The sequence below is a fragment of the Chiloscyllium plagiosum genome, chromosome 11 (genome assembly GCF_004010195.1).
Source record: "Chiloscyllium plagiosum isolate BGI_BamShark_2017 chromosome 11, ASM401019v2, whole genome shotgun sequence".
In the NCBI taxonomy this organism is placed as follows: Eukaryota; Metazoa; Chordata; class Chondrichthyes; order Orectolobiformes; family Hemiscylliidae; genus Chiloscyllium; species Chiloscyllium plagiosum.
In genome coordinates this window covers 66,877,828-66,900,232 of record NC_057720.1, presented here as the reverse complement: position 1 = coordinate 66,900,232, position 22,405 = coordinate 66,877,828, and the positions used below count along the sequence as shown (strand labels likewise).

The 22,405-nt window shown below is 40.1% G+C and overlaps 1 protein-coding gene across 2 annotated transcripts in view; it reads left to right on the top strand.

Moving 5' to 3' along the window:
• Positions 1–22,405, top strand: part of tmem59 (transmembrane protein 59) — a 40,617-nt gene that overhangs the window by 6,153 nt on the left and 12,059 nt on the right. The window contains exons 2-6 of one of the 2 annotated variants that reach the window (XM_043699635.1): positions 3,069–3,174; positions 6,028–6,122; positions 15,639–15,788; positions 18,113–18,194; positions 19,717–19,840. In XM_043699635.1, the coding sequence (XP_043555570.1) occupies positions 3,069–3,174; positions 6,028–6,122; positions 15,639–15,788; positions 18,113–18,194; positions 19,717–19,840 (557 nt within the window). The remainder of the gene's footprint in view (positions 1–3,068; positions 3,175–6,027; positions 6,123–15,638; positions 15,789–18,112; positions 18,195–19,716; positions 19,841–22,405) is intronic. The other variant, XM_043699636.1, reaches the window with a different exon arrangement.

Below are 22,405 nucleotides of genomic sequence, written 5' to 3'. Positions count from 1 at the left end.
CTTTCCTTTTTCTATAAAGAATTATAGCTGCACACTTTATTGCAGTTTTTCTAGTTGAGTTCACAGTCAAGCTTGTCATGATTCAGACCACCCTATGCGGTTCTGTATTTCACCCAAGTGAAGCCACCTTTTATAGTTCCTTTAGTGAGATTCCTCTGCCAGCCGATGTGACTTGTCAACAGTATAGCCAAAATGCACATCTGTGGTTTGTCTAATACTCCCTAGTGACCCTTCATGTTTGAAATAGTACTTTTGTGTGTTTTTTTTTTTGGATTAAACTGTATTGATTTATGACCTGTCTCTCTGATATGACTATGACTAGGTTTTGCTTTCTTCTCGCTAATACTTTCTGTATGTAGTTCTGTTTGAAGTTAAAATTTGAGACGAGTCCTTGCCAATTTTTTAAAAAATTTCAATGCCCCACATTTATGCTGTGTACAATACCAGCATTTTTAAAACTTAAACAAAATACTTGCAAGGTTTGTATTTGAGAGAAAAAAAATGCATGACCCTGCTCCTCAGAATTCATGAATTTTTTTTGTATCTGGACAGATTTGAGATGATAAAAATTGACTAAGCTGTTTTTGTATTTCAAATGTAATTCATGCATTTCTTGTCAGCAGGTTGTAGGTTTATGTCCTTCTTTGCTTTGCTAGTCTTTGAAAGGCATTAAATTGAGTTAAATGAGTCTTGCCTTCACTGGAACACAGGAAACATTTCAATGTTTTCAGATGTTGTCTGTTTGATGCAATTTCAGTATTTGTATTTTCTTTGTTCCCCTCTGCCGTTGGTAGTAATAAAAGTGTTGCATTTTGCTTTTGCACAAAAGTGAATCTTAAATTTTCAATTGTTCAAAGTCAATATAAGAAAAAATATGCTGTAAAAATGCATACAAACAGTTACTGATAGCACTAGAACTTTAGAAAGCTGATGGGGGGGCAGATGTTCACAGGTAAAGGGACGGCTGGAAAATGGGAAGCCTTCAGAAATGAGATAACAAGAATCCAGAGAGAGTCTATTCCTTTTGGGGAGAAAGGAAAGGCTGGTAGGTATAGGGAATGCTGGATGATTAAAGAGATTAAGGCTTTGGTTAAGAAAAAAGGAAGCATGTGTAAGGTATACAGAGGATAGATCGAGTGAATCCTTAGAGTATTAAGGAAGTAGGAATATACTTAAGGAAATCAGGAGGGCAAAAAGGGGACATGAGATAGCTTTGGCAAATAGAATTAAGGAGAATCCAAAGAGTTTTTACAAATACATTAAGGACAAAAGGCTAACTAGGGAGAGAATAGGGCCCCTCAAAGATCAGCAAGGTGACTTTGTGTGGAGCTGCAGAAAATGGGGGAGATACTAAACAAGTATTTTGCATCAGTATTTAGTGTGGAAAAGGATATGGAAGATATAGACTGTAGGGAAATAGATGGTGACATCTTGCAGCATGTCCATATTACAGAGGACGAAGTGCTGGAAGTCTCCCCAGGACCTGATAAGGGAAGCTAGAGAAGTGATTGCTGAATCTCTTGCTGAGATGTGTATTGTCAATTAATCACAGGTTAGGTGCCGGAAGACACGAGGTTGGCTAACATGGTGCCACTGTTTAAGAAGGGTGGTAAGCATAAGCCAGAGAACTAAAGACCAGTGAGCCTGGTGTCGGTGGTGGGCAAGTTGTTGCAGGGAATCATGAGGGACTGGATGTATATTTATTTGGAAAGGTAAGGATTGATTTAAGGATGGTCAACATGGCTTTGTGCGTGGGAAATCGTGTTTCACAACTTGATTTGAGTTTTTGAGTAAGTAACAGAGGATTGAGGGCAGAGCGGTCGAAGTGATCTATATGGACTTCAGTAAGATGTTTGATAAGATTCCCCATGGGAGACTGATTAGCAAGGTTATATCTCACGGAATACAGGGAGAACTAGCTATTTGGATACAGAACTGGCTCAAAGGTAGAAGACAGAGATTGGTGGTGGAGACTTGTTTTTCAGACTGGAGGCCTGTGACCAGTGGAGTGCCACAAGGATCCGTGCTGGGTCTTCTCCTTGTCGTTTACATAAAATGATTCGGATGTGAGTATAAGAGGTACAGTTAGTTTGCAGATGACACCAAAATTGGAGGTGTAGTGGACAGCGAAGAGGGTTACTTCAGATTACAACAGGATCTTTACCAGATGGGCCAATGGGCTGAGAAGTGGCAGGTGGAGTTTAATTCAGATAAATGCGAGGTGCTGCAATTTGGGAAAGCAAATCTTAGCAGGACTTATACACTTAATGCTAAGGTCCGAGGAAGTGTGGCTGAACAAAGAGACCTTGGAGTGCAGGTTTATAGCTCCTTGAAAGTGGAGTCGCAGATAGATAGGATAGTGAAGAAGGCGTTTGGTATGCTTTCCTTTATTGGTCAAGAGTATTGAGTACAGGAGTTGGGAGGTCATGTTGTGGCTGTACAGGACATTGGTTAGGCCACTGTTGGAATATTGCGTGCAATTCTGGTCTCCTTCCTATCAGAAAGATGTTGTGAAGGTTGAAAGGGTTCAGAAAAGATTTACAAGGAAGTTGCCAGGTTTGGAGGATTTGAGCTATAGGGAGAAGCTGAACAGGTTGGGGCTGTTTTCCCTGGAGCATCGGAGGCTGAGGGGTGACCTTTATAGTGGTTTACAAAATTTGAGCAGCATGGATAGGGTAAATAGGCAAAGTCTTTTCCCTGGGGTCGGGGAGTCTAGAACTAGAGGGCATAGATTTAGGGTGAGAGGGGAAAGATATATGAGACCTATGGGGCAACGTTTTCACACAGAGGGTGGTGCACATATGAAATGAGCTGCCAGAGGAAGTGGTGGAGGCTGGTACAATTGCAACATTTAAGAGGTATTTGGATGGGTATAAGAATAGGAAGGGTTTAGAGGGATATGGGCCGGGTGCTGGCATGTGGGACTAGATTGGGTTGGGATATCTGGTTGGCATGGATGGGTTGGACCGAAGGATCTGTTTCCACGCTGTACATCTGACTCTTTAACTCTGTTTGGATGTACCAGTAGAAGTGACTTTTTAATAATTTTCCTTCCTCCATAATTACAGGAGGAGGAACTCTATGCTTGCCAGAGAGGATGCCGACTCTTCTCTATTTGTCAATTTGTTGATGAAGGCACAGACTTAAACAAGACCAAAAACGAATGTGAATCAGGTAAGATTTTAAACTCTGTAGCTTGTCACGGATGCACTGTGATCCAATAGAACATTTTGGCAAACTAGAAACTGATGTATAAATCATGTTACATTTTACATTGTAAAAGGAACCTAGTTAAGCCCACATCTTAAAATTTGTACTGCAAAAATCAGTTTTAAGACTGGCACCTTCACTGAGCATGGTGGGAATCAGGAATGCACTGCCTGGGAAGATATTGGAGGTCAGAAACTTAAACCTTCCAGAACAAAAATTTGGATGAACACTTGAAATATCATAATATTCAAGGATATGGGACCAGTGCAAGTAATTGGGATTGGCGCCATAGTAATTATATTAGTGCAGATTCGATGGGCTGAAGGAATGTTTCTGCAATGTATGGCTCGATGACCTGTTAAATTAGACATTCTGCTCTTCATTACATTTCATGAAATCTGTACTTATTTATATAAATGCCTTGCATTACAAAATGTCCCATGCCTTCAATCAACATTTGACACAGGTGTATAGAGTTGGAGAAGCTGACTACAAGCTTATTCAAGAAATAATTAAATTTTCATAAATTTCTTAAAAGAGAAGCTAGAGATACAGGAAGATTTTCTTTAAGGAAAGAATTCTGGGGTTGACCAATAGTAAACTGCTTTTCAGTTGAAATCCAGGATGTTCAATACTAGCATTAGAACACTCCAGATATCTGAAGATATTAGAATTTAAATGAGGTTACAGGGGTAGGATAGTGTTCATTGAGGCATTTGAAAACCAGCATGAGAATTGTTTATTAACCTGGTATCATTATATAACAGTAGCAGTAGGAATGATGGGTAAGAATCTTGGTGAAAGTTAGGCTGAAAGTTTTGGCTGACCTCTGTGTACAGTATACTCTTTATAAACTTTCTCCTCCAGCACAGCTTTGAAAAAGTCCAGTTTGGAAATAATAAAAGCAGTAATGAGGTTTTGAGCAACAGATGAAATGAGGCAATAATGAAGTTGATTTTTAAAAAAAATATATTGAAATGTGGGCAGTTTTAGTGATAGATGCAAAAACATATATATGTTACAGTGCCCTGTTTGCTGGCTCTGGATATTTCGGAACTGTTGCTTGGCAGAAAGCATTGAAAACCTTCAAGTCTTCCAAATGCGCACATTATCGGAGCTTCTGTTATTGGCTTTTGCAGTATCATTGATTAATTAAATGGATTATTGGATTTGGGCTGTTTTAGGGTACTTCTCTGTTTCGAGAGAAGTTTCAAGATATGTGCTTTTACCATACTAAAAATATGATTTTGTTTCACTGAAATAAAAATGGGCAATCTTTTATTGAAACTAGATGCGCTTCTCGCGATTTTGTTTTGTAGAGAAATTATGGCCATGCAGAAATAGAGTACTTAAAATGTCAGAACAAAGTTTTAACATAGCAACACAATTTTTTGAAAAGATTTGTTTGCTAAAGCAATATTACATGCTTAACAAATACTTAAGGCAACATCTGGAAGTTGTGTGTGACAATGCTACTCCTTTAAGGTTATTCTGTTTTTTTTTGAGGGGTCATTAAAGGCAGAAGTGCTGAACTGTCTGAACTGGCTACTTTAATAATGGCTAACAGATGCTGCCTAAGTCCAATCAAAAGGCTTTCAGGTTTTTATTTTAAAAACGCTTGTATAATGAAAGGGGAGTGGCCAGTTCTCCCATTTCAGGGTTTTTCTAGTTTTGGGGTAGTTTTTAGCTGGGGACTCAAAGAAGCAGCTCCAAGCTGATCCTCTTTTTTTTCTCTCGCTCTCGCTCGCTCTGACATCTCTCCTGTAAGAACATGTTCGTGTTTACCTTTGTGCCAAGGGGTGTGTTTATGGGATATTGCAGGAAATCAGAACAGCTCTTTAAGTAGCTTTTTCATGTCCGTTGGGTTTTCAAATTGTTATGCTATTCTAAATTCAATTTTCTCTTGTTAGTGTGTAAATAAATGATTCAGTTTTAAACAAAATAGAATTTGACCAGCTGTGTCACTCCTGGAATGTTCACCTTACATCTGTTTAAAACAGCTAGAAAGGTTAGGTTCTGGGCTACATTCTTAAAATATTTTAGAGGGGGTCAGACATGGTCCTTAACAAGTAACTTTACCAGTGTTTTTAATGGGTGCATTAGGCTGCTTCACTTTTTAATGCATTAACATTTTTTTGTTTTTAAATACAATGTTTGTTTATTTTGAATGTATACCCCTTTACCTGGAAGTTAACAGGAAACTGGATTGCATTGCTTAATTTTGAATTAATTTTCGTTGCTCTTTGAGTAATTTAGTATATTCCTGAATCATGCAGTGCCTCTTCCTCCACTGCAGGTTTGATTTTAATTGTTCAGAATACTATAGATTACAGAGGTGGGTGTTGAGTTTATTTAGTATGTTACTATAAATGCACTACAGGAACGATGCATTGAAGATAATGTACTTTTATTGGTATGGATAGCTGTAATTTTTAATTAGTTCTGATATAAATACAGTAGTTCATGCAATCCCATGTTATAAGAAAATCATGTAATAGCAGCACCATTTGAACAAATGGGGCTGAAATCTCATTCGAATAATGCTTTAGAAGGGTAAACATCTAAATGCACAGTTGAGTGTGTTTTGGCAAACTCTTGACTTAATAAACTACGTTGTGAAACAAAACCAGTACTTGCTGATAATTAAATGTAAAGAGTAGCTTCATTACCATATTGAGCATAAATGGTAATCAGGTTCCTACATTGTCTATAAATGTGCACATACTTATTCATATGATATTGTTGCATAGGTCATCTGAGTCTAACTTCGGCCAAACATAAGTGCCTTCTGTTTTACAATTTACATTATCTTTTCAGCTTGTGCAGAAGCATATAAACAACAAGGTGAGCAATTTGCTTGCAACCTGGGATGTGAAAACCAGCTGCCATTTGCTGAGCAGAGACAAAAACAGGTAAGAGAAAGAGAAATAAACTGGTTACCAATTTGGAATAATGAAAGTTAATAGACTAGAAATATTTATAATGTGAAAATGGAGGGTTGGAAGCAAGTTGGGAAAGAGAAGACTGCATAACAAGTGTACGAAGTCCTAATGGAACCTGTGAATAAATTTTTATTGACCGTTTCAATGTTTGCATTTACATATGTAATGGGAAAGGCTGAGAAATTATGGATTGAAAGTTCTGAAACGAACAAGTTTATAGAACTATTGCAAGAGAAACCTAAATAGATCTGATGTCTGACATAACCTTATGTTAACTCAAATGCAACTTCCCCACCCTAACAAAACTTGTAGTTATTAACCAATAATCAGTTACAAGAATGGTGGAATGCTCATACAGATAAATCTACATCCCAGTAGATCATTTCCATACCACATTTCAGATTTGAAAGTTATCTGATTATGATGTCCTATGGCTGGTATTGTTTATGCTTTCCCACAGTTTTATCTTTAAATTTTAAAGCTACATTTATCGAGATGAATATTTTTGTTTCCTTAAATGTGTCATTAAATATGCTCATTCTGAGAAATGGAAACAGGCAAAGGGTGGCCCTGCATGCAGGATTCCAGACATGAGGCAAAGTGACTGTCCTTAAAAAGAAGTGCGAGTTTAGATTAAGTGGGATGTTAAGGAGCCCAAGTAAAGCTGAAATCGATGGAAAGACCCACCATCGGTTAGAGTCGTAACTAGTACAAAGGAAGATGGTTGTTTATGGCGATAAGTCATCTCAGCCCCAGAGCATCATTGCAAGGGTCCTTCAAGATAGCATCCAAGCCCCCAACATCTTCAGCTGCTTATGAATGACTGTCGCTCTATCAGAACTGGGGATATATTCTAATTGTGCACTGCTCAGTTCCATTCACAACTTCATATTGTGAAACCATTTGAAAACTATAACATTCTCTGGGGAACATTCAGTTTTTGTCTGGTAATCACAAGTAACCTCTGCACCCCACAAATGCCAGGCAATGACCACCACAACAAAGAGAATCTAACCAACATTTAATGACATTCAATGGCATCACCATCACTGAATCCCCCTCTATCAACATCCTGGGAGTTACTATTGACCAGAATCTGAACTGGACTAGTCATCTTAAGTATGTAACTGCCAATGCACATTAGAGGCTGAGAATCTTACAGTGGTTAACTTGCCTCCTGACACCCCAAGATTTACAAAATACAAGTCAGGACTGTGATGGAATACATCTGAATGCGTACAGCTCCAATTAAACTCCAGAAGCTTTAACGTGACCCAAGACTAAGCAGCCCATCTGATTGTTTGTGAATGTGGTTCCATTCGTTCCACCACCACCACCACCACCAGGACTCCAGCGGCAGATAGTATTTACTATCTACAAAATGCATTGCCGGGATTCCTCAATGTTCCTTGGACAGAGTCTTCAAAACCCACGATTTGGAGATGCTGGTGCTGGACTGGGGTGTACAAAGTTAAAATTCACACAACACCAGGTTATAGTCCAACAGATTTAATTGGACGCACAAAGCTAGTGTGCTTCCAATTAAACCTGTTGGACTATAACCTGGTGTTGTGATTTTTAACTTCAAAACCCACAATCGCCATCGTCTAAAATGAAAAGGGCAGAAGATAAATGAGAATATGGCAAGCCACTCTCTGTCCTAATTTAGAAATATATTGCTATTCCTTCAGCGTTGCTTGATTGAACCCTTGGAGCTCCCTCCATAACAACATTGTGAATATACTAACACCAAATAGACTGTAGTTTTCAAGTCAGCTCACCACTGCCACCTTGAGGGCAAGTTAAGGATGGGTAATGAATGTTGTCCAGAACTGAAAGTGTTGCTGGAAAAACGCAGCAGGTCAGGCAGCATCCAGGGAGCAGGAGAAGCGACGTTTTGGGCATGAGCTCTTCAGGAATGAGGAAAGTGTGCCAAGCAGGCTAAGATAAAAGATAGGGAGGAGGGACTTGGTGGAGGGGCGTTGGAAATGCAATAGGTGGAAGGAGGTTAAGGTGAGGGTGATAGGGTGGGGTGGGGGCGGAGAGGTCAGGAAGACGATTGCAGGTCACGAAGGTGGTGCTGAGTTCAAGGGTTGGGACTGAGACGGGGAGGGGAAATGAGGAAACTGGAGAAATCTGAGTTAGTCCCTTGTGGTTGGAGGGTACCTAGGCAGAAGATGACGTGTTGCTATGGTCTGGCAATGGAGGAGTCCAAGGACCTGCATGTCCTTGGTGGAGGGGGACTTGAAGTGTTGAGCCACGGGGTGGTTGGGTTGGTTGGTCCGGGTGTCCCAGAGGTGTTCTCTGAAATGTTCCGCAAGTAGGCGGCCTGTCTCCCCAATATAGAGGAGGCCACATTGGGTGCAGCGGATGTAGTAAATGATGTGTGTGGAGGTGCAGGTGAATTTGTGGCGGATATGGAAGGATCCCTTGGGGCCTTGAAGGGAAGTAAGGGGAGAGGTGTGGGCGCAAGTTTTGCATTTCTTTCGGTGGCAGGGGAAGGTGCCGGGATTGGAGGTTGGGTTGGTGGGGGGTGTGGACCTGACGAGGGAGTCACGGAGGGAGTGGTCTTTTCGGAACACTGATAGGGGAGGGGAGGGAAATACATCCCTGGTGGTGGGGCTGTTTGGAGGTAGCAGAAATGACGACGGATAATACGATGTATATGAAGGTTGGTGGGGTGGTAGGTGAGGACCAGTGGGGTTCTGTCCTGGTGGCGATTGGAGGGGCGGAGGCTCAAGGGCGGAGGAGCGGGAAGTGGAGGAGATGCGGTGGAGAGCATCGTGGATCACGTCTGGGGGGGGGGGGCGGAATTGCGGTCTTTGAAGAAGGAGGCCATCTGGGTTGTTCGGTATTGGAACTGGTCCTCCTGGGAGCAGATGCGGCGTAGACGAAGGTATTGGGAATATGGGATGGCGTTTTTACAGGGGGCAGGGTGGGAGGAGGTGTAGTCTAGGTAGCTGTGGGAGTCGGTCAGTTTATAGTAAATATCATCTGTGTTTATTCAGTCACCCGAGATAGAAATGGAGAGGTCTAGGAAGGGGAGGGAGGAGTCTGAGACAGTCCAGGTGAATTTGAAGTCTGGGGTGGAAGGTGTTGGTAAAGTGGATGAACTGTTCAACCTCCTTGTGGGAGCACGAGACAGCACCGATACAGTCATCGATGTTGCGGAGGAAAAGGTGGAGGGTGGTGCCAGTGTAGCTGCGGAAGATGGACTATTCCACGTATCCTATGAAGAGGCAGGCATAGCTGGGGCCCATGCGGGTGCCTATGGCTACTCCTTTGGTTTGAATTGTTGTCCAGCCCATATCCTGAGTGTGATGGGGGGCAATCATTCCTTCCTTCACCACATCTTGTATATCAATTGCAGCTCTGAGCATGGTATCATGTTATGTGCAAGGGATAGACCAATTTATTATGGGATCTTCTGGGCAAATTATTACAACTGTTCTTGGAGGTTAAGCAGTTACTAAAAATGCCGGAATTAATCACGATAGTTGCAAAGCATTGAGTAAAAGTTAACTTGCTCAAAAAAATAGTTTTGAGATAGGAGCAAAGTAATATAGAGGATGTGCAATGGTTGTTGATGATATGGATTTAAGCTAGCATTTGACAAGAACCCATTAGTGGGTGGCACGGTGGCACAGTGGTTAGCACTGCTGCCTCACCGTGCCAGAGACCAGGGTTCAATTCCTGCCTCAGGCAACTGTCTGTGCGGAGTTTGCACATTCTCCCCATCTCTGCGTGGGTTTCCTCCGGGTGCTCTGGCTTCCTCCCACAGTCCAAAAAATGTGCGGTTAAGTGAATTGGCCATGCTAAATTGCCCATAGTGTTAGTTGAGGGGGTAAATGCAGGGGAATGGATCTGGTTGGGTTGTTCTTCAGAGGGTCGGTGTGGACTTGTTGGGCCAAAGGGCCTGTTTCCACAGCAAGTAATCTAATCTAATCTAAATTAGTCAGCAAAATAAAACCTTGTGGGCTGTAGAGGAATTGTTTGGTAACAAAAGCAGAACAAAGGATAACAGTTAATGTTTTTGCAAGTAGAAAGCAGTTTCCAATGATGTTTAGCAGGGCTTAGTGTTGGATCCCTTGCTGTTTGGTTTTATTCATGAGTTGGACTTAAGTTTGGGCAGTGTGACTGGAAAGTTGACAGATGACTGAAATTGGACATGATCTTCCTAGTGAAGAGGATGGCTGTCAATTGTAGAAATGTAAAAAGTGGCAAATGGAATTCAGACCAGAGAACGTGAGGTATGCATCTGGGAAGGATGAACAAAGCTAAGTACAGAGGAATCTGGATTATCCAAGTAAGATCGGTGGGCACTATTTCATTCAGATAATTGATTATTTGATTAATCGATTCGATGCCTCTCCTCTGGGGCTCAGTTTTCTGTTAAGTCTGCTCCCTGGTCAGGAGACTGCAGCACACTGCGCGCGAGCCCCAACCCCATCCAGCACAGCCCCCCTGTGTAACCCCAACCCCGGCCAGTGGCGTGCTCCTGGTCATCCTGCACCAGTGTCCCCCTGCCCCCTGTACACCCCTGCCCCCGTCAGCACCCCCTCTCCCTCCGGGGCAGCCAGAGTGGACACCAACAATAAGACTGTTGCTGCCTTTGTGGGGTAAGTCTCCAAATTGCGTGCGTGAGTGCGCGCACACACGCTCGCATGCACACAACTTTGACGTGTTCCACCTCTTTGCCCTGTACAGGGCAATGTTAGAGAGAATATCTGGGGAAGGGGGATTTAGGGTTCACCCTATGTAGAACTCCAGGGAAAGTATGTGTGTGTGTGGGGGGAGAGTGTCGGGGGTGGGGGTGGTCAGTCAGTTGGAGATGGTGCCTGGGCTCCCATCAATGTCCAGGACTGTTCTCGGTAGCATTTCAGTAAGCGGAGATCTTTTTTAATCACTAAACAAAAATACGATCAAGATTGAAACTGTTCTTTGATGTAAAGCTTCTATCGGGACCTCGATCTCCTTCGGATAATCCAGTATTCAGATAATCGAGGTCCCTCTGTAATACACAAAGATACCGAAGGGATAAAGGAATGATGAGATCTTGGATTGCATGTTTACATGTCCTTGGAGATGACAAGACCAGCCAATAAGAAGGTAAAGCATGAGCATTGGATGAGGTAGATAAAACAAAAGCAGGGTATAATGCTGGCACTATATTTAATAAAAAGCTGGATGGGCCACACATGGAATTTTGTGTCCAATCCTGTTTGCTTTGGTACAGGAGGATGCAATTTCCCTTGAAAGAATATGGATGAGGTTTTAGAATGTAGTGTGATTGGACAAATGCAAATGAAGTATAATCTGAGTAAATAAGATGTTATCCAATTTGTTAGCAAAGCTGGAAGACCAATTTTTATTATTTGAACGGTGATAGATTGGGAAAGGGAGAATCCTTGTACACCAGTTGCTGAAGATAAGCATGCAGGTGCAGCAGGTGGCATGAGGATGAGTGCAGGCGCAGGCATGTTTTTGCTGTAATTGCAAAAACTGAGACCACACTTGGAATATTCCATGCTGTTTTGGTCTCACGAGCAAAAAATGTTCTGGCAATAAAGGGAGTGCAACAAAGATTTACTACTTTTTAAGGGCAATGTTTATGGGAATTTTGAAGAATGAGGAAGGGAAATCTTTATAAACTTAAAAATTCCATCAAGACTAGATGGAATAAACAATGGAAGGATATTCCCAAAACTGGGTTCAGAACCAGTGGTTACGGTCTCTGGGTACTGAGTAGGCCATTGAGCTAAGGAGAAGTTCCTTCACCTAAAGCGTAGTGATCCTGTGGAGTTCCTGTCTCACAGTAGATGAGGCTAAAACATTGAATGTTTTTTAAGGAGGTATATGTACTTCTTGAGTCTAAAGGGAGCAAAGGATATGGGGAGTAAGTTGGATGATCAACCACAATCATATTGAAAGGGTCAAGTGGCCTATTCCTATTCCTATGTTACAAGGGTTTGAAAATTGTAGGTGATGCAAAAAATTGCTTGGACTACAGTTGTTTCTCTTAAAACTGAGGAGTGGCATTATTGAGGGACTCCAACCAAGTACACAAAGATCTCTTCACTCTTCTGGTGAGGTCAGTTACCAGGGCACATATCTCTAGTGGTTTGTAGAAAGATAGCAGGGACATGAAGAAAATATTTATGCCCAGCAATTGGTGCTCATCTAGAATTTGCTGTCAAGTTTGTTGGTGAAGCAGAAATCTTCAGTTGTTCATTTAAGTACCTGGATCTGTGCTTGTCATGTTTTGACCTGCAGGGCTGTGATAAATGATTGTAGGGATTGCATGATTCTGTTCTGATTCAATGTGGAATCAGACCATATGGCCTCAAAGGTAGGAAACACAAGGAGAATGTCTATGTGGAGTTTGCACAGTCACCCGAGGCTGGAATTGAACATGGGTCCCTGGTGTTGAGGCAGCAGTGCTAACCAGTGTGCTGTCTTTACAGTAGGATTAGAATGGGTGAGTAGTAATTTTTTTCTCTGACCTGTGAAGACCTACTGACTGGATGGCTTCTTTCTGTATCATCACTTGTCTATGGTGCTTAAAGTACTTCTCAAACCCATGACTACTGCCACCTAAAAGGACAAGTGTAGTAGGTACTTGAGGATGCTATCATTGGCAAGTCGCGCAGCATCTTGACTTACAAATATATTGCCATTCCTTCACACTTCAAATGATGCAGCTCCTATAATACAGACGATGGGAGTACCTTCACCTTTTGGTATACAGCATTCAGGAAAAGGGCTCAATGCTACCTTTTACAAAGGGAGATTTGGTTTAACAAATGACCTTGCTAGTGAATGTTAAGGGTTTTTGTAAATCCATTCATACTGATGGCGATATCTGAGCTAGAGTAAATTTTGAAGTCATAGTGCAATCCATGTTTGAACATTTGACACCATTTTCCTTTTATTTCCTATTTCTTGAAGTGGTGTGTGAGCCAAGTCTAAACACTTAGAAAAGATTGCATGATTTTGTTCCTCATCAGGATAGCTTCAATCCTCTTGTATCCTTTGACCTAAGTAATGTTAGGGGGACATCTGAAAAAAAAAATCAGAAAAGAAGAGGTCAATCAACAAAGTAAACTGATCTGAGCACAAAAGCAGGAGAACTAATCTTTCCACCTGTTTCTTGCATGAAGTCAAATAGTACCTTGAATTGTACCCCTCTTCGTGGGGAACATTCTCACTGAAGTTAGAAACATGAAAGCTCACTCGTCATGGCAGAGTTGGACATCACATCCACAATGGAGGAGATGAACAAAGTTATTGATTCATTTTGGCAAAGACAAAGATCAAGATTCTGATGTAGTACAGGACATCCCTGTCCTCTAGCATCACGCAAGCGGACCCTGTGAAAGAATAAGAGTGACTGAAATGGTTGTAACAAATTATCAAATGATTTCCCTGCTGAAGATTGTGGTAAAAGTATTTGTCTATGTTGCCGTTGGTACATTGCAAATCCTGGCTGAAAATATCTACCTTGTATTCCAGTGTTGTTTCAGTACTGGGAAATTTCTAATTGATGTGATTTTCTTAGTCTGACAGCTGCAAAAGAATTGCTGTGAGTAAAAGAGACCATTTTAAATCCTTATTGATCTCACCATGACATTTGTCCCATCTGAGTAGAGATGGGTCTGTTAAACTGCTGGAAAAAGAAACCAGCTCGCTACTGAAGCTGTTTATGGCAACATAATACACTAGGTCAACTTTGGGATTGCATAGGTTATCTTTGTTGTTTTTATGCTTTTGATGTGCCTTCATGCCATCTTCAGAGGGTGTCTACTTGCATGCCAGACTGATGAAAAGTTCCTTGGCCCTGCATGCCTAAGTTCTCGGAGTTGCTGTACATTGACTGCACTCCACTGGTATTCCATATTAAGGAACAGCTTTTGCAAATGAACACATCTGTGTAATGTTTGGTCTGATCATCATCAGCAAGACAAATACCGTAGAATATTTCTGTACTACCATCTATCAACATTGTCAAATATGATGCTGGAGGATGTTGATGGCTTCACACGTCGAGGCTTCACATGCCTAGACTTCAGTCACCAGATATCTGTTGTTTAATGCTGATGTCAAATATGTACATATGCCTATGCATGTATCTTCTGTGAACAAGACTCTTTTCATTGAGAGCCAGTAAATCCTCATTCGATACACTCAAATGCATTTGGTCTGCCAGCTTGCATCCTGTCTCAACTGTTGAGTGGAAAAGACACCATAACTTTTTTTTTGCATCTGCAGTTGGGAACTTATGAGAATGTGCATAAGGTATAAGCAAGTAGGGAGAAAGTTAAATTTAGGGTTATGTGACAAAGGCTCAGGTAGCATGGCTTTGACCAGATAAGAGCATGCAGTAAACAATGAGATGTGGAGGGAAGGGTAGTGGGTTAACAAGGTAAAGAACATTCATTGTGTAATGCCAGATAGCTTCAACTTTATTGCTGATGCTTGCTGATTGGGTGACCATTGCAATCAATATAGATGTTGCTTTATTTGGATGCTGCTCCCAGTAAGTGATGATATAATTCCTTAAGAATCTGCTGTTCGAGAGAAGACTGAGTACTCAAATTGTCCTGGCTCCTGTAATTGGGAGCCCTGTAGGTTTAAAAGACTTTCCCAAAAGTGGGAACTGCACCTTATTTCTGTTTGTACTTCATGGGGAAGAGCGCAGTTGCTGGCTTCCCTTCTGCCCTAAAATGGGGCTAAAGTTTCAAGTTTTGCCTTCAGAAGACCAGGAAATGTGCTAGTGCTGGGCAGTTCCATGGGTGCAGGCTATCCTTGGTTATGTTGGCTGATTCTTCACTTTTGATGGCAGAGATTCAGGTGGATTTATAAAATATCCTATCCAGTCTGTTCCTGGCTAATTAATTTCATTATGTGCAGTTTCCTCCAGAAAACTTCAACTGAATGTGAAAAAAGTTCTCCCCGTGTCTGCGTGGGTTTCCTCCGGGTGCTCCGGTTTCCTCCCACAGTCCAAAGATGTGCAGGCCAGGTGAATTGGCCATGCTAAATTGCCCGTAGTGTTAGGTAAGGGGTAAATGTAGGCGTATGGGTGGGTTGCGCTTTGGCAGGTCGGTGTGGACTTGTTGTAATCTAATCTAATCTAAAGTTTGCAGAAACTTGCACGGCTTTAAAATTTTGAACAAAAGCTAATGGGTAAGAAAATAAGATTCATGGTTGAGGACTGGAGTAATAGAACTAAAAGATATCAACATAGTGAAAACTTTTCAGATCGTATCTGCAATGTATCCGCTACAGAAGCTGAGAATTTGATGCCAACCTAATGTGAGTTCTGAGGATCTCCAGATCTAATCCAAAATGCATGTTAGCTATTTCATTGACAATCCCTGTGCAATTGTAAGTTAATGAGTCACAGCACTAAATATAATTTCCTTATTCTACTTTAACTTGGGATAGTTTTATTACACTTTTGAGTTATAAATGATCATCTTCCCACAGCTCATGTCCATGGTTCCAAAAATCCACTTCGTTTACCCCATCAGCATAATGTCTGCTTTCTACAGTGATTTGATGAATTCAGCTCAGAGCTTCTTCACTTCATGGACCTTCTATTTGCAAACCGATGATGGCAAAGTAGTTGTATTCCAGGTAACAGTATTGCACTCGAACATTTGCTGTTAATTAAATTTAGTGCATGAATAAATGCAAATGGTGCTGCAAGTGTGCCTTATCTGAAATAAGAAGCTCACATCTGTGGATTGATTCTTTGGAGAGAACTGTTAACCTTTTGCCAGATTTATCTTTTTCTACTTAGTGGATTCTGTGTTTCTCTAATGCATGCTGTTATGGATTTTTTTTTTTAACTGACAGAAAGATTTCATTCACTGCATCTTTTTTGAGAAGGAAGTTGTTACCAAGGCAGTGTAGGGAGTCCAAAACTAGTGGGCATAGGTTTAAGATGATAGGGGAAAGATTTAAGAGACCTGAGGGGCAATGTTTTCACACAGAAGGTGGTGAGTGTATGGACCAAGTTGTCAGAGAAGGTGGTGGAGGTGGGTACAATTACATAATTTTAAGAGGCATCTGGATGGGTACATGAATAGGAAGAGTTTAGAGGGATATGGGCCAAATGCTGGCAGATGAGACTAGATCAGTTTTGGGTATCAGGCTGGTGTTGGATCGAAGAGTCTCTTTCGTGCTATATGACTCTGAAATAGGTGGCATTATGGATGATAATCAAGCAATTAGAAGAAAGTGAGTGTAGATGGTTAGAAAAATGAACAAGTGGACAAAAATTAATAGAATTTTGAACACTAAGTTCTATTGCCTTAGCAAACTTTTATGTACTGAAATCTTGCTTTCAAACGAAGGTTCACCAAATTATCTGGAAATCCTTCCAACTGCTATATACTCTTACTTTTTAATCTGTCCCTTGAAGCAAGCAAGCTTTACCTGTAACTAAATGTTCATAAACTCATCAGCTGCCATTTTAAGCTACAGTGAACATAAAACCCTTCAGAATGACATCTGGTCAGTTTATAATCGTTGCATCTGATTAAAATTACTACTTTTGCATTGTATGTCAGAGTTTTGATTATTGCATGTCATTGTAAAACTGCTTGCTTCTGTCCTTTGCCAAATGTTTCCTGTGTTTATGTTTACATAGTACCTTCAATCCTTGCTTATCTTGTCCAAATGCCAGTAGATAATTAATGATGATATACACTAATTGTTGCAGATTTACAGCGTACCAAGCCTTATTTTGCAGATGGCACAGGGACACTGTTCTTCCTCCTCCAGTGGTTATCCGGAATAAGGTTCCGGTCCAGTGTATTCTATCAGGTCACTGCCCAATTCTCCCCTTGCTGAGGTCATCATCTTTACATGGACTAGGGATTGACAGCAGGAGCTTCTTATCTATAAGGCTTTGAATAACACTTGCAACTTGATGTTTGATAAGTTATCAGCTGTAGGTGTAAATAGTGCAAAGTCCTTTGATTAGTTGTCAAGCAGGCAAAGCTATCATGTGTTTTGCAGTCCTTGGAGGATAATTTACGTATGTGCATTTGTCAGCATGTACTGACTACTGATGCTGTATGGAAATTAAAATTTAAACTCCGAAGCCACGTCTCATGCTATATTTCTGCAGTCTTTAAGATTTAAGTTTTAAGATTGTGATCTATGAATTGGATACAAATGACTGAATGTTGAAATAAATCATTTATGTCAGCAGCCGTAAACTGCACGGTGATCCTATCATTTGCACTTTCATTTGATTTATATATGTGAATGTATATGCATAAAATTTCCTTTGAACAATTCTTAAGTGTTTTTATCATCCTTTTGGATAAGGGAAGTGTTTAAATGAACAACTAGAATGTTTTCAACTACTTTGGTCATCCTGAAGTGTATTTGACAGAAGGGATACACCAATGTACAGTATATGAATTGAATCAGCCAGGCAGATGGCCTTTTTAACAAATTACGTAAAGATATGTATGATGCAATTGGATAATTTGCTGGAAATGAGTTTTAAAATATAAAACTAATCTATCACCCTTTGACTAATTTGAAAGGAGCTTCCATTTTTAAAAAAAAAATTCGAGAAAAAAGGTATAGTTATTAAATTTTTTATAGGCAGAAAAGATGGAGGGCAAGAGGTAGGTAGTTTTTCAAAATATTAAAATTGGTTTAGATAACTTGTATCTTGAGGTTAGTATGTAGAAAAACTTTGTCCTTGGTTTAGTTTGATTGTCATATTTAGTTTTTGAATCAGCATCCTAGTGAAGGTGTAGAATCTGAGTAAACTGGCACTTATGATCTGTTTTATTTCTCAGCCCAATATTCCGAATTTCTTCTATCCAAGTATGGGTTTGATGTCCAGGATGATTTGCAAATACTTTGCCCTGTTTTTACCTGCAAGTTAAAACTGTCGAATTTTAAAATATTTATTCTTTGCCTTTTCCTTCCAGTCTGAACCAGATGTGCAGTTTATGGTCCCACAATTTGAACTGCAAACAGAAAATTCAAAAGAAACTTCTCAGGCACTGTCAGGTAAACTTTTTTTTAACCAACTGTGATAAATTCCTGTTGTAGGACTGCCTTTGTTAAAGGGGATAATTTTCAGGTAGTCAGCAAACCTGCTTTATTTGCTTTGGTAGCAGATATTTGAGATAATCACCCAGGTAGGATGTCTAGCAGTATTCAAACCTGAAGCGCAGCTACCACCACCAGTTGAGCAGAGTAGCATCCTTACCATCGGTGCATTACGGACTTAACACTGTTGAGTTTTTTTTTTAAAATGATTTACTTATTAGTGACTCTTTAGCTGAATGTTACCAACTTTAAAACCTATGAAACAGAATATCAAAGTGTGAATTCAGGTCTGTGCTGGTATAACTGATCTTGGCAGGGTAGTCATCCTCCCGTTTCAAGTGGTGTCATTATGCTTGCATCGAAAAAAAAACAGCTCTGTAAACTTGTACCCATTTATCCAGCTCTTCTTCCCCTCAATTGTCTTACAATATTATTGTAATTCATTCTCAACTTTACAGTAACTTTGTTTTCTTGAATCTGTCAGAATAGATTACTTTCCCTCCCATGGTATAGGGATGGCCCCTTTACAAGTCAGGTGTAACATTTTTATTGACTGACTGTATCCATCCTCCTTATCATCTTTGATCTAATTTTTTTTTCTGTGTTTTCTTTAGTCTAATCAACACTTTATTCAACAATTTGTCATTTCTGTGCAGCCTAGCTTGCTAGGACTGCTCATGCTTGGTGTTGCTCTTAGAATTCAATTTTGTGATTCAAGTTTGGTTACTGACTTCTCTCTCCAGCTTGTTCACCGTTCCCACTGAGTTCCAAAGATCTGCTATTTTTAGCTTGCAGTCCATAAATACTTCAAATTTCAAATTTTTGATCTTTTGTGTTTTAAATCCTTCATAGTTTATCGCCTCATGCTGTATGACTTGAAGCCCTGCAGTAATTCCCCCAGATTTGTCTCTTCCTCCAATTCTCATACTCTTTGCCTCCCCACTGACAGTTCAGTCTTCAGTTCATTTAAGATCCTTGCTACGGAGGTTCTGTTCTTGACTTTTCCATCTTCTTTTTTTTTTAAAACCTCTTGAAATCTGTTTTGTCTAAATTTTAGTTGTCCTCCTGAAATCCCTTTTGCCACTTCATCAAATTACTTCATTAACATAATATTAAGGATTTTTTTTCCCTGGAGTATCATATGCATGCTGTTTAATTGTGATGCAGCAAATTGCCTTGGACTCGAAAGACTGTATTCATATCCACAAATGATCTTTCTGTACTATTTTCTCCAGGATTGTTTGAATTATTATTGTTGTATTCATCTTTAGTGCTCTGATGTCTTGCTATTTGTTTCTGTCTACAAGCTGCTGTTGTAGTCATTGATGCTGAGTTTTCCTGACTACTCCTCCTAATGCACCATTTTATACAGATTTCCTTGTGTTGGAATTGAACATCACCCAGAAAACTAACATCTTGTTAGTTTCTAATGCTTTTCAAAATTCTCAACAATACTATCTTTTGTGTTCTTTATCAATAGATCACATAGCCAAGGCTATTTATGATGATACTCGCAAAACTTTCAGAAAGGAACATGGAACTGGCTTGTATATGAAAGAAGGTCATGAACAGGAGTACCAGAGTGTCTTGGAATGTTTGTCAAGGTAGGTGTTTTGGTGAATTGTGCCTCGGCAAAATTGAGAATGAATCATCTTCCATCCATTCAAAAATAGTTGTATAGTGAGTTATTTAATGAGTGCAGAAATACAGCCTAACTATAGTTAAGATGATTCTCCAACTTGCATACTAGTGTAAGAATGGATGTCCTGAAATCAATCAAGTTACACTCAATCACCAATCTAAATTGAGACTTTATTTTTGAAACAAATATTTGAATGCAAGGCCAGCATTTATTCCCCTCCTTAATTGCCTTTGGTAGTGGTGAGTGACCACCTTGAGTCATTGCAATTGTCGCAGTTACGCTACACAGCGCACTTTCTCTGTAGGAGTTAAGTGATAGGCCATTTCAGAGGACAAGAGTGTGGTACAGGAAAAACACAGCAGGTCAGGAAGCATCTGAGGAGCAGGAAAATCTGTTTTGGGCAAAAACCCTTCACTCACTTTTTTGCCCATGTCAGAGGACAGTCAAGAGTAAACCAAATTGCTGTAGTTCTGGAGTCACATGTAGGCCAGACATGTAAGGATGGTAGATTTCCTCTCCAAACAGTGTCAGTAAATCAGGGTGGGTTTCATATGTACATCTGGTTCTTTCATAAATACGAATCTTTTTTCAGGTTTATTAATGTATTGAATTTAAATTACCCCTGCTGCTGTGGTTGTATTTTAGTTTGCCTCTGAATCATTAGAGCCAACACACTGCATTACTAGTCTGGTAACATTTTGCCACTTTGCTAAGGCATCCTGTAACAGGGAAGATAATTTATGCCATGTTTGAAAGTAGAAAATTGAAAGTCTCATCAGTAAGCCTTAGTAGCTTGCACTATCCATACTTGAGCACTTTACAGAATAGAGACATTGACGATCCATTTCTCCACCTAGACAACCTGATGTTAATTATGGGGAATAGATGTTAAATCAGTTATTAGTGATATGCATTTTATCAATAGGACAAATTGGCATTTTTTTCCTCTTGCAATAGTGAGACATCAAAAGTACATGTGTGCGAAGTGCTTTGAGATACTTTTGGTCATAAATGTGGCTCTGTAAGTTTAGTTCCTTTTCGTCATTGAATGGTGAAATGGGTTTTAGGGACAGGATAGCGTATTCCTTTTTCCTATGGTATTGATCTGTAATGCTGTAGAATTCTGTTATAATTGATCAGTTGAGAATTCTTGATCCTGCAGGATCAAGAGGGGAGCAGAGTTGGATGATAACAGGTTCAAACTTTGGTTGAAAATAGTGAGCTAGATTTTCCAGGGAGTAGCAATGTTACTCTGACACCTCTTTCTATTAAAGAAGGTAACCTGGCATTTCTGAAATGCGATACCACTTGAGGCTCCTTCTAAACTAATGGAGCCAGTTGTTTTGTAGCAGAGAACTGTCAGAGGAAGGAGACCACTTCTCCTTTCACAGCATTTTGCTGCTGTATTCTTCTGATATTTTAAGGTCTTGACAACCACTCTGAAAGCTGCTGTCATGGAATGGACATGGGGTGGGTCTGGCAGTAGGATCTGCCTGATTTGAATCCATTGGATAGTGGGATGTTGAGTTTGGCCTCTTGGAGTAGAGGGAGAATGGAGTCTCAGGAGGTGTAGTTGAGGGATGTGTGGTATTTAGATGAATAGTTACTAGTTGGGAGTTAGACTAAGTATTCAATGCTTTAACCGTTTTACTCTTTCATGGGAGCCATCAAAAGTCTCCAATTTAAATGAAGACTTTCAAAGGGATCCGAGCATGGAGGACTTGTGTAGTGGGTAATTCAGTTTCCAGGGCAGTTTCTTAAGAGTATGCCACAATGGCAATTCCAGAGTCCCTATCTACAATTCCTAGATGTTGAGATACAACTGACTGGCCAGTGGAAAATCTGCCTGAGTGTTTAAAATGTAGGTGATAGTCCTCCATGTCCTTTTTTTTATATAGATATTTTTATTAGAAATTTAACATTTTTACAAGTTTACAAAAATAGACAAAACTCTCAAATGTAAACATTGATATACAATTAATCAAATATACAATAGCCAAAATTTAACAAAAGAATAAAAAAAACCGAAAAACAGAAACAAAACTCAATTATCTACTAATCTAACCTACAACTAACCAGAGTGTAGATTTAAGTCTCTTACATGCTCGGAATGTGTTAACATCAGATGTAATAAAACCCGTATTCGTGCTAACAAAAGAATAAAAAAAACCGAAAAACAGAAACAAAACTCAATTATCTACTAATCTAACCTACAACTAACCAGAGTGTAGATTTAAGTCTCTTACATGCTCGGAATGTGTTAACATCAGATGTAATAAAACCCGTATTCGTGCGGGATTCCTCTCCTAAGGGGCCCTGGACCAGCCAGGTTTGTAATCTCAATTAAATAAAAACCCTTGTTAGGATAGCCGAAATATGTGTATTTATGTAATTCAAGAAGGGCTGCCATATTTTATAAAATAATTCGGTCTTTCGGTGCACCATATTTGTAAGGAAGTCAAGGGGAATACATTCCGTAATTAATCTGTGCCAATTTGAAAGTCCGGGGGGCCCTCAGCCACCCAGT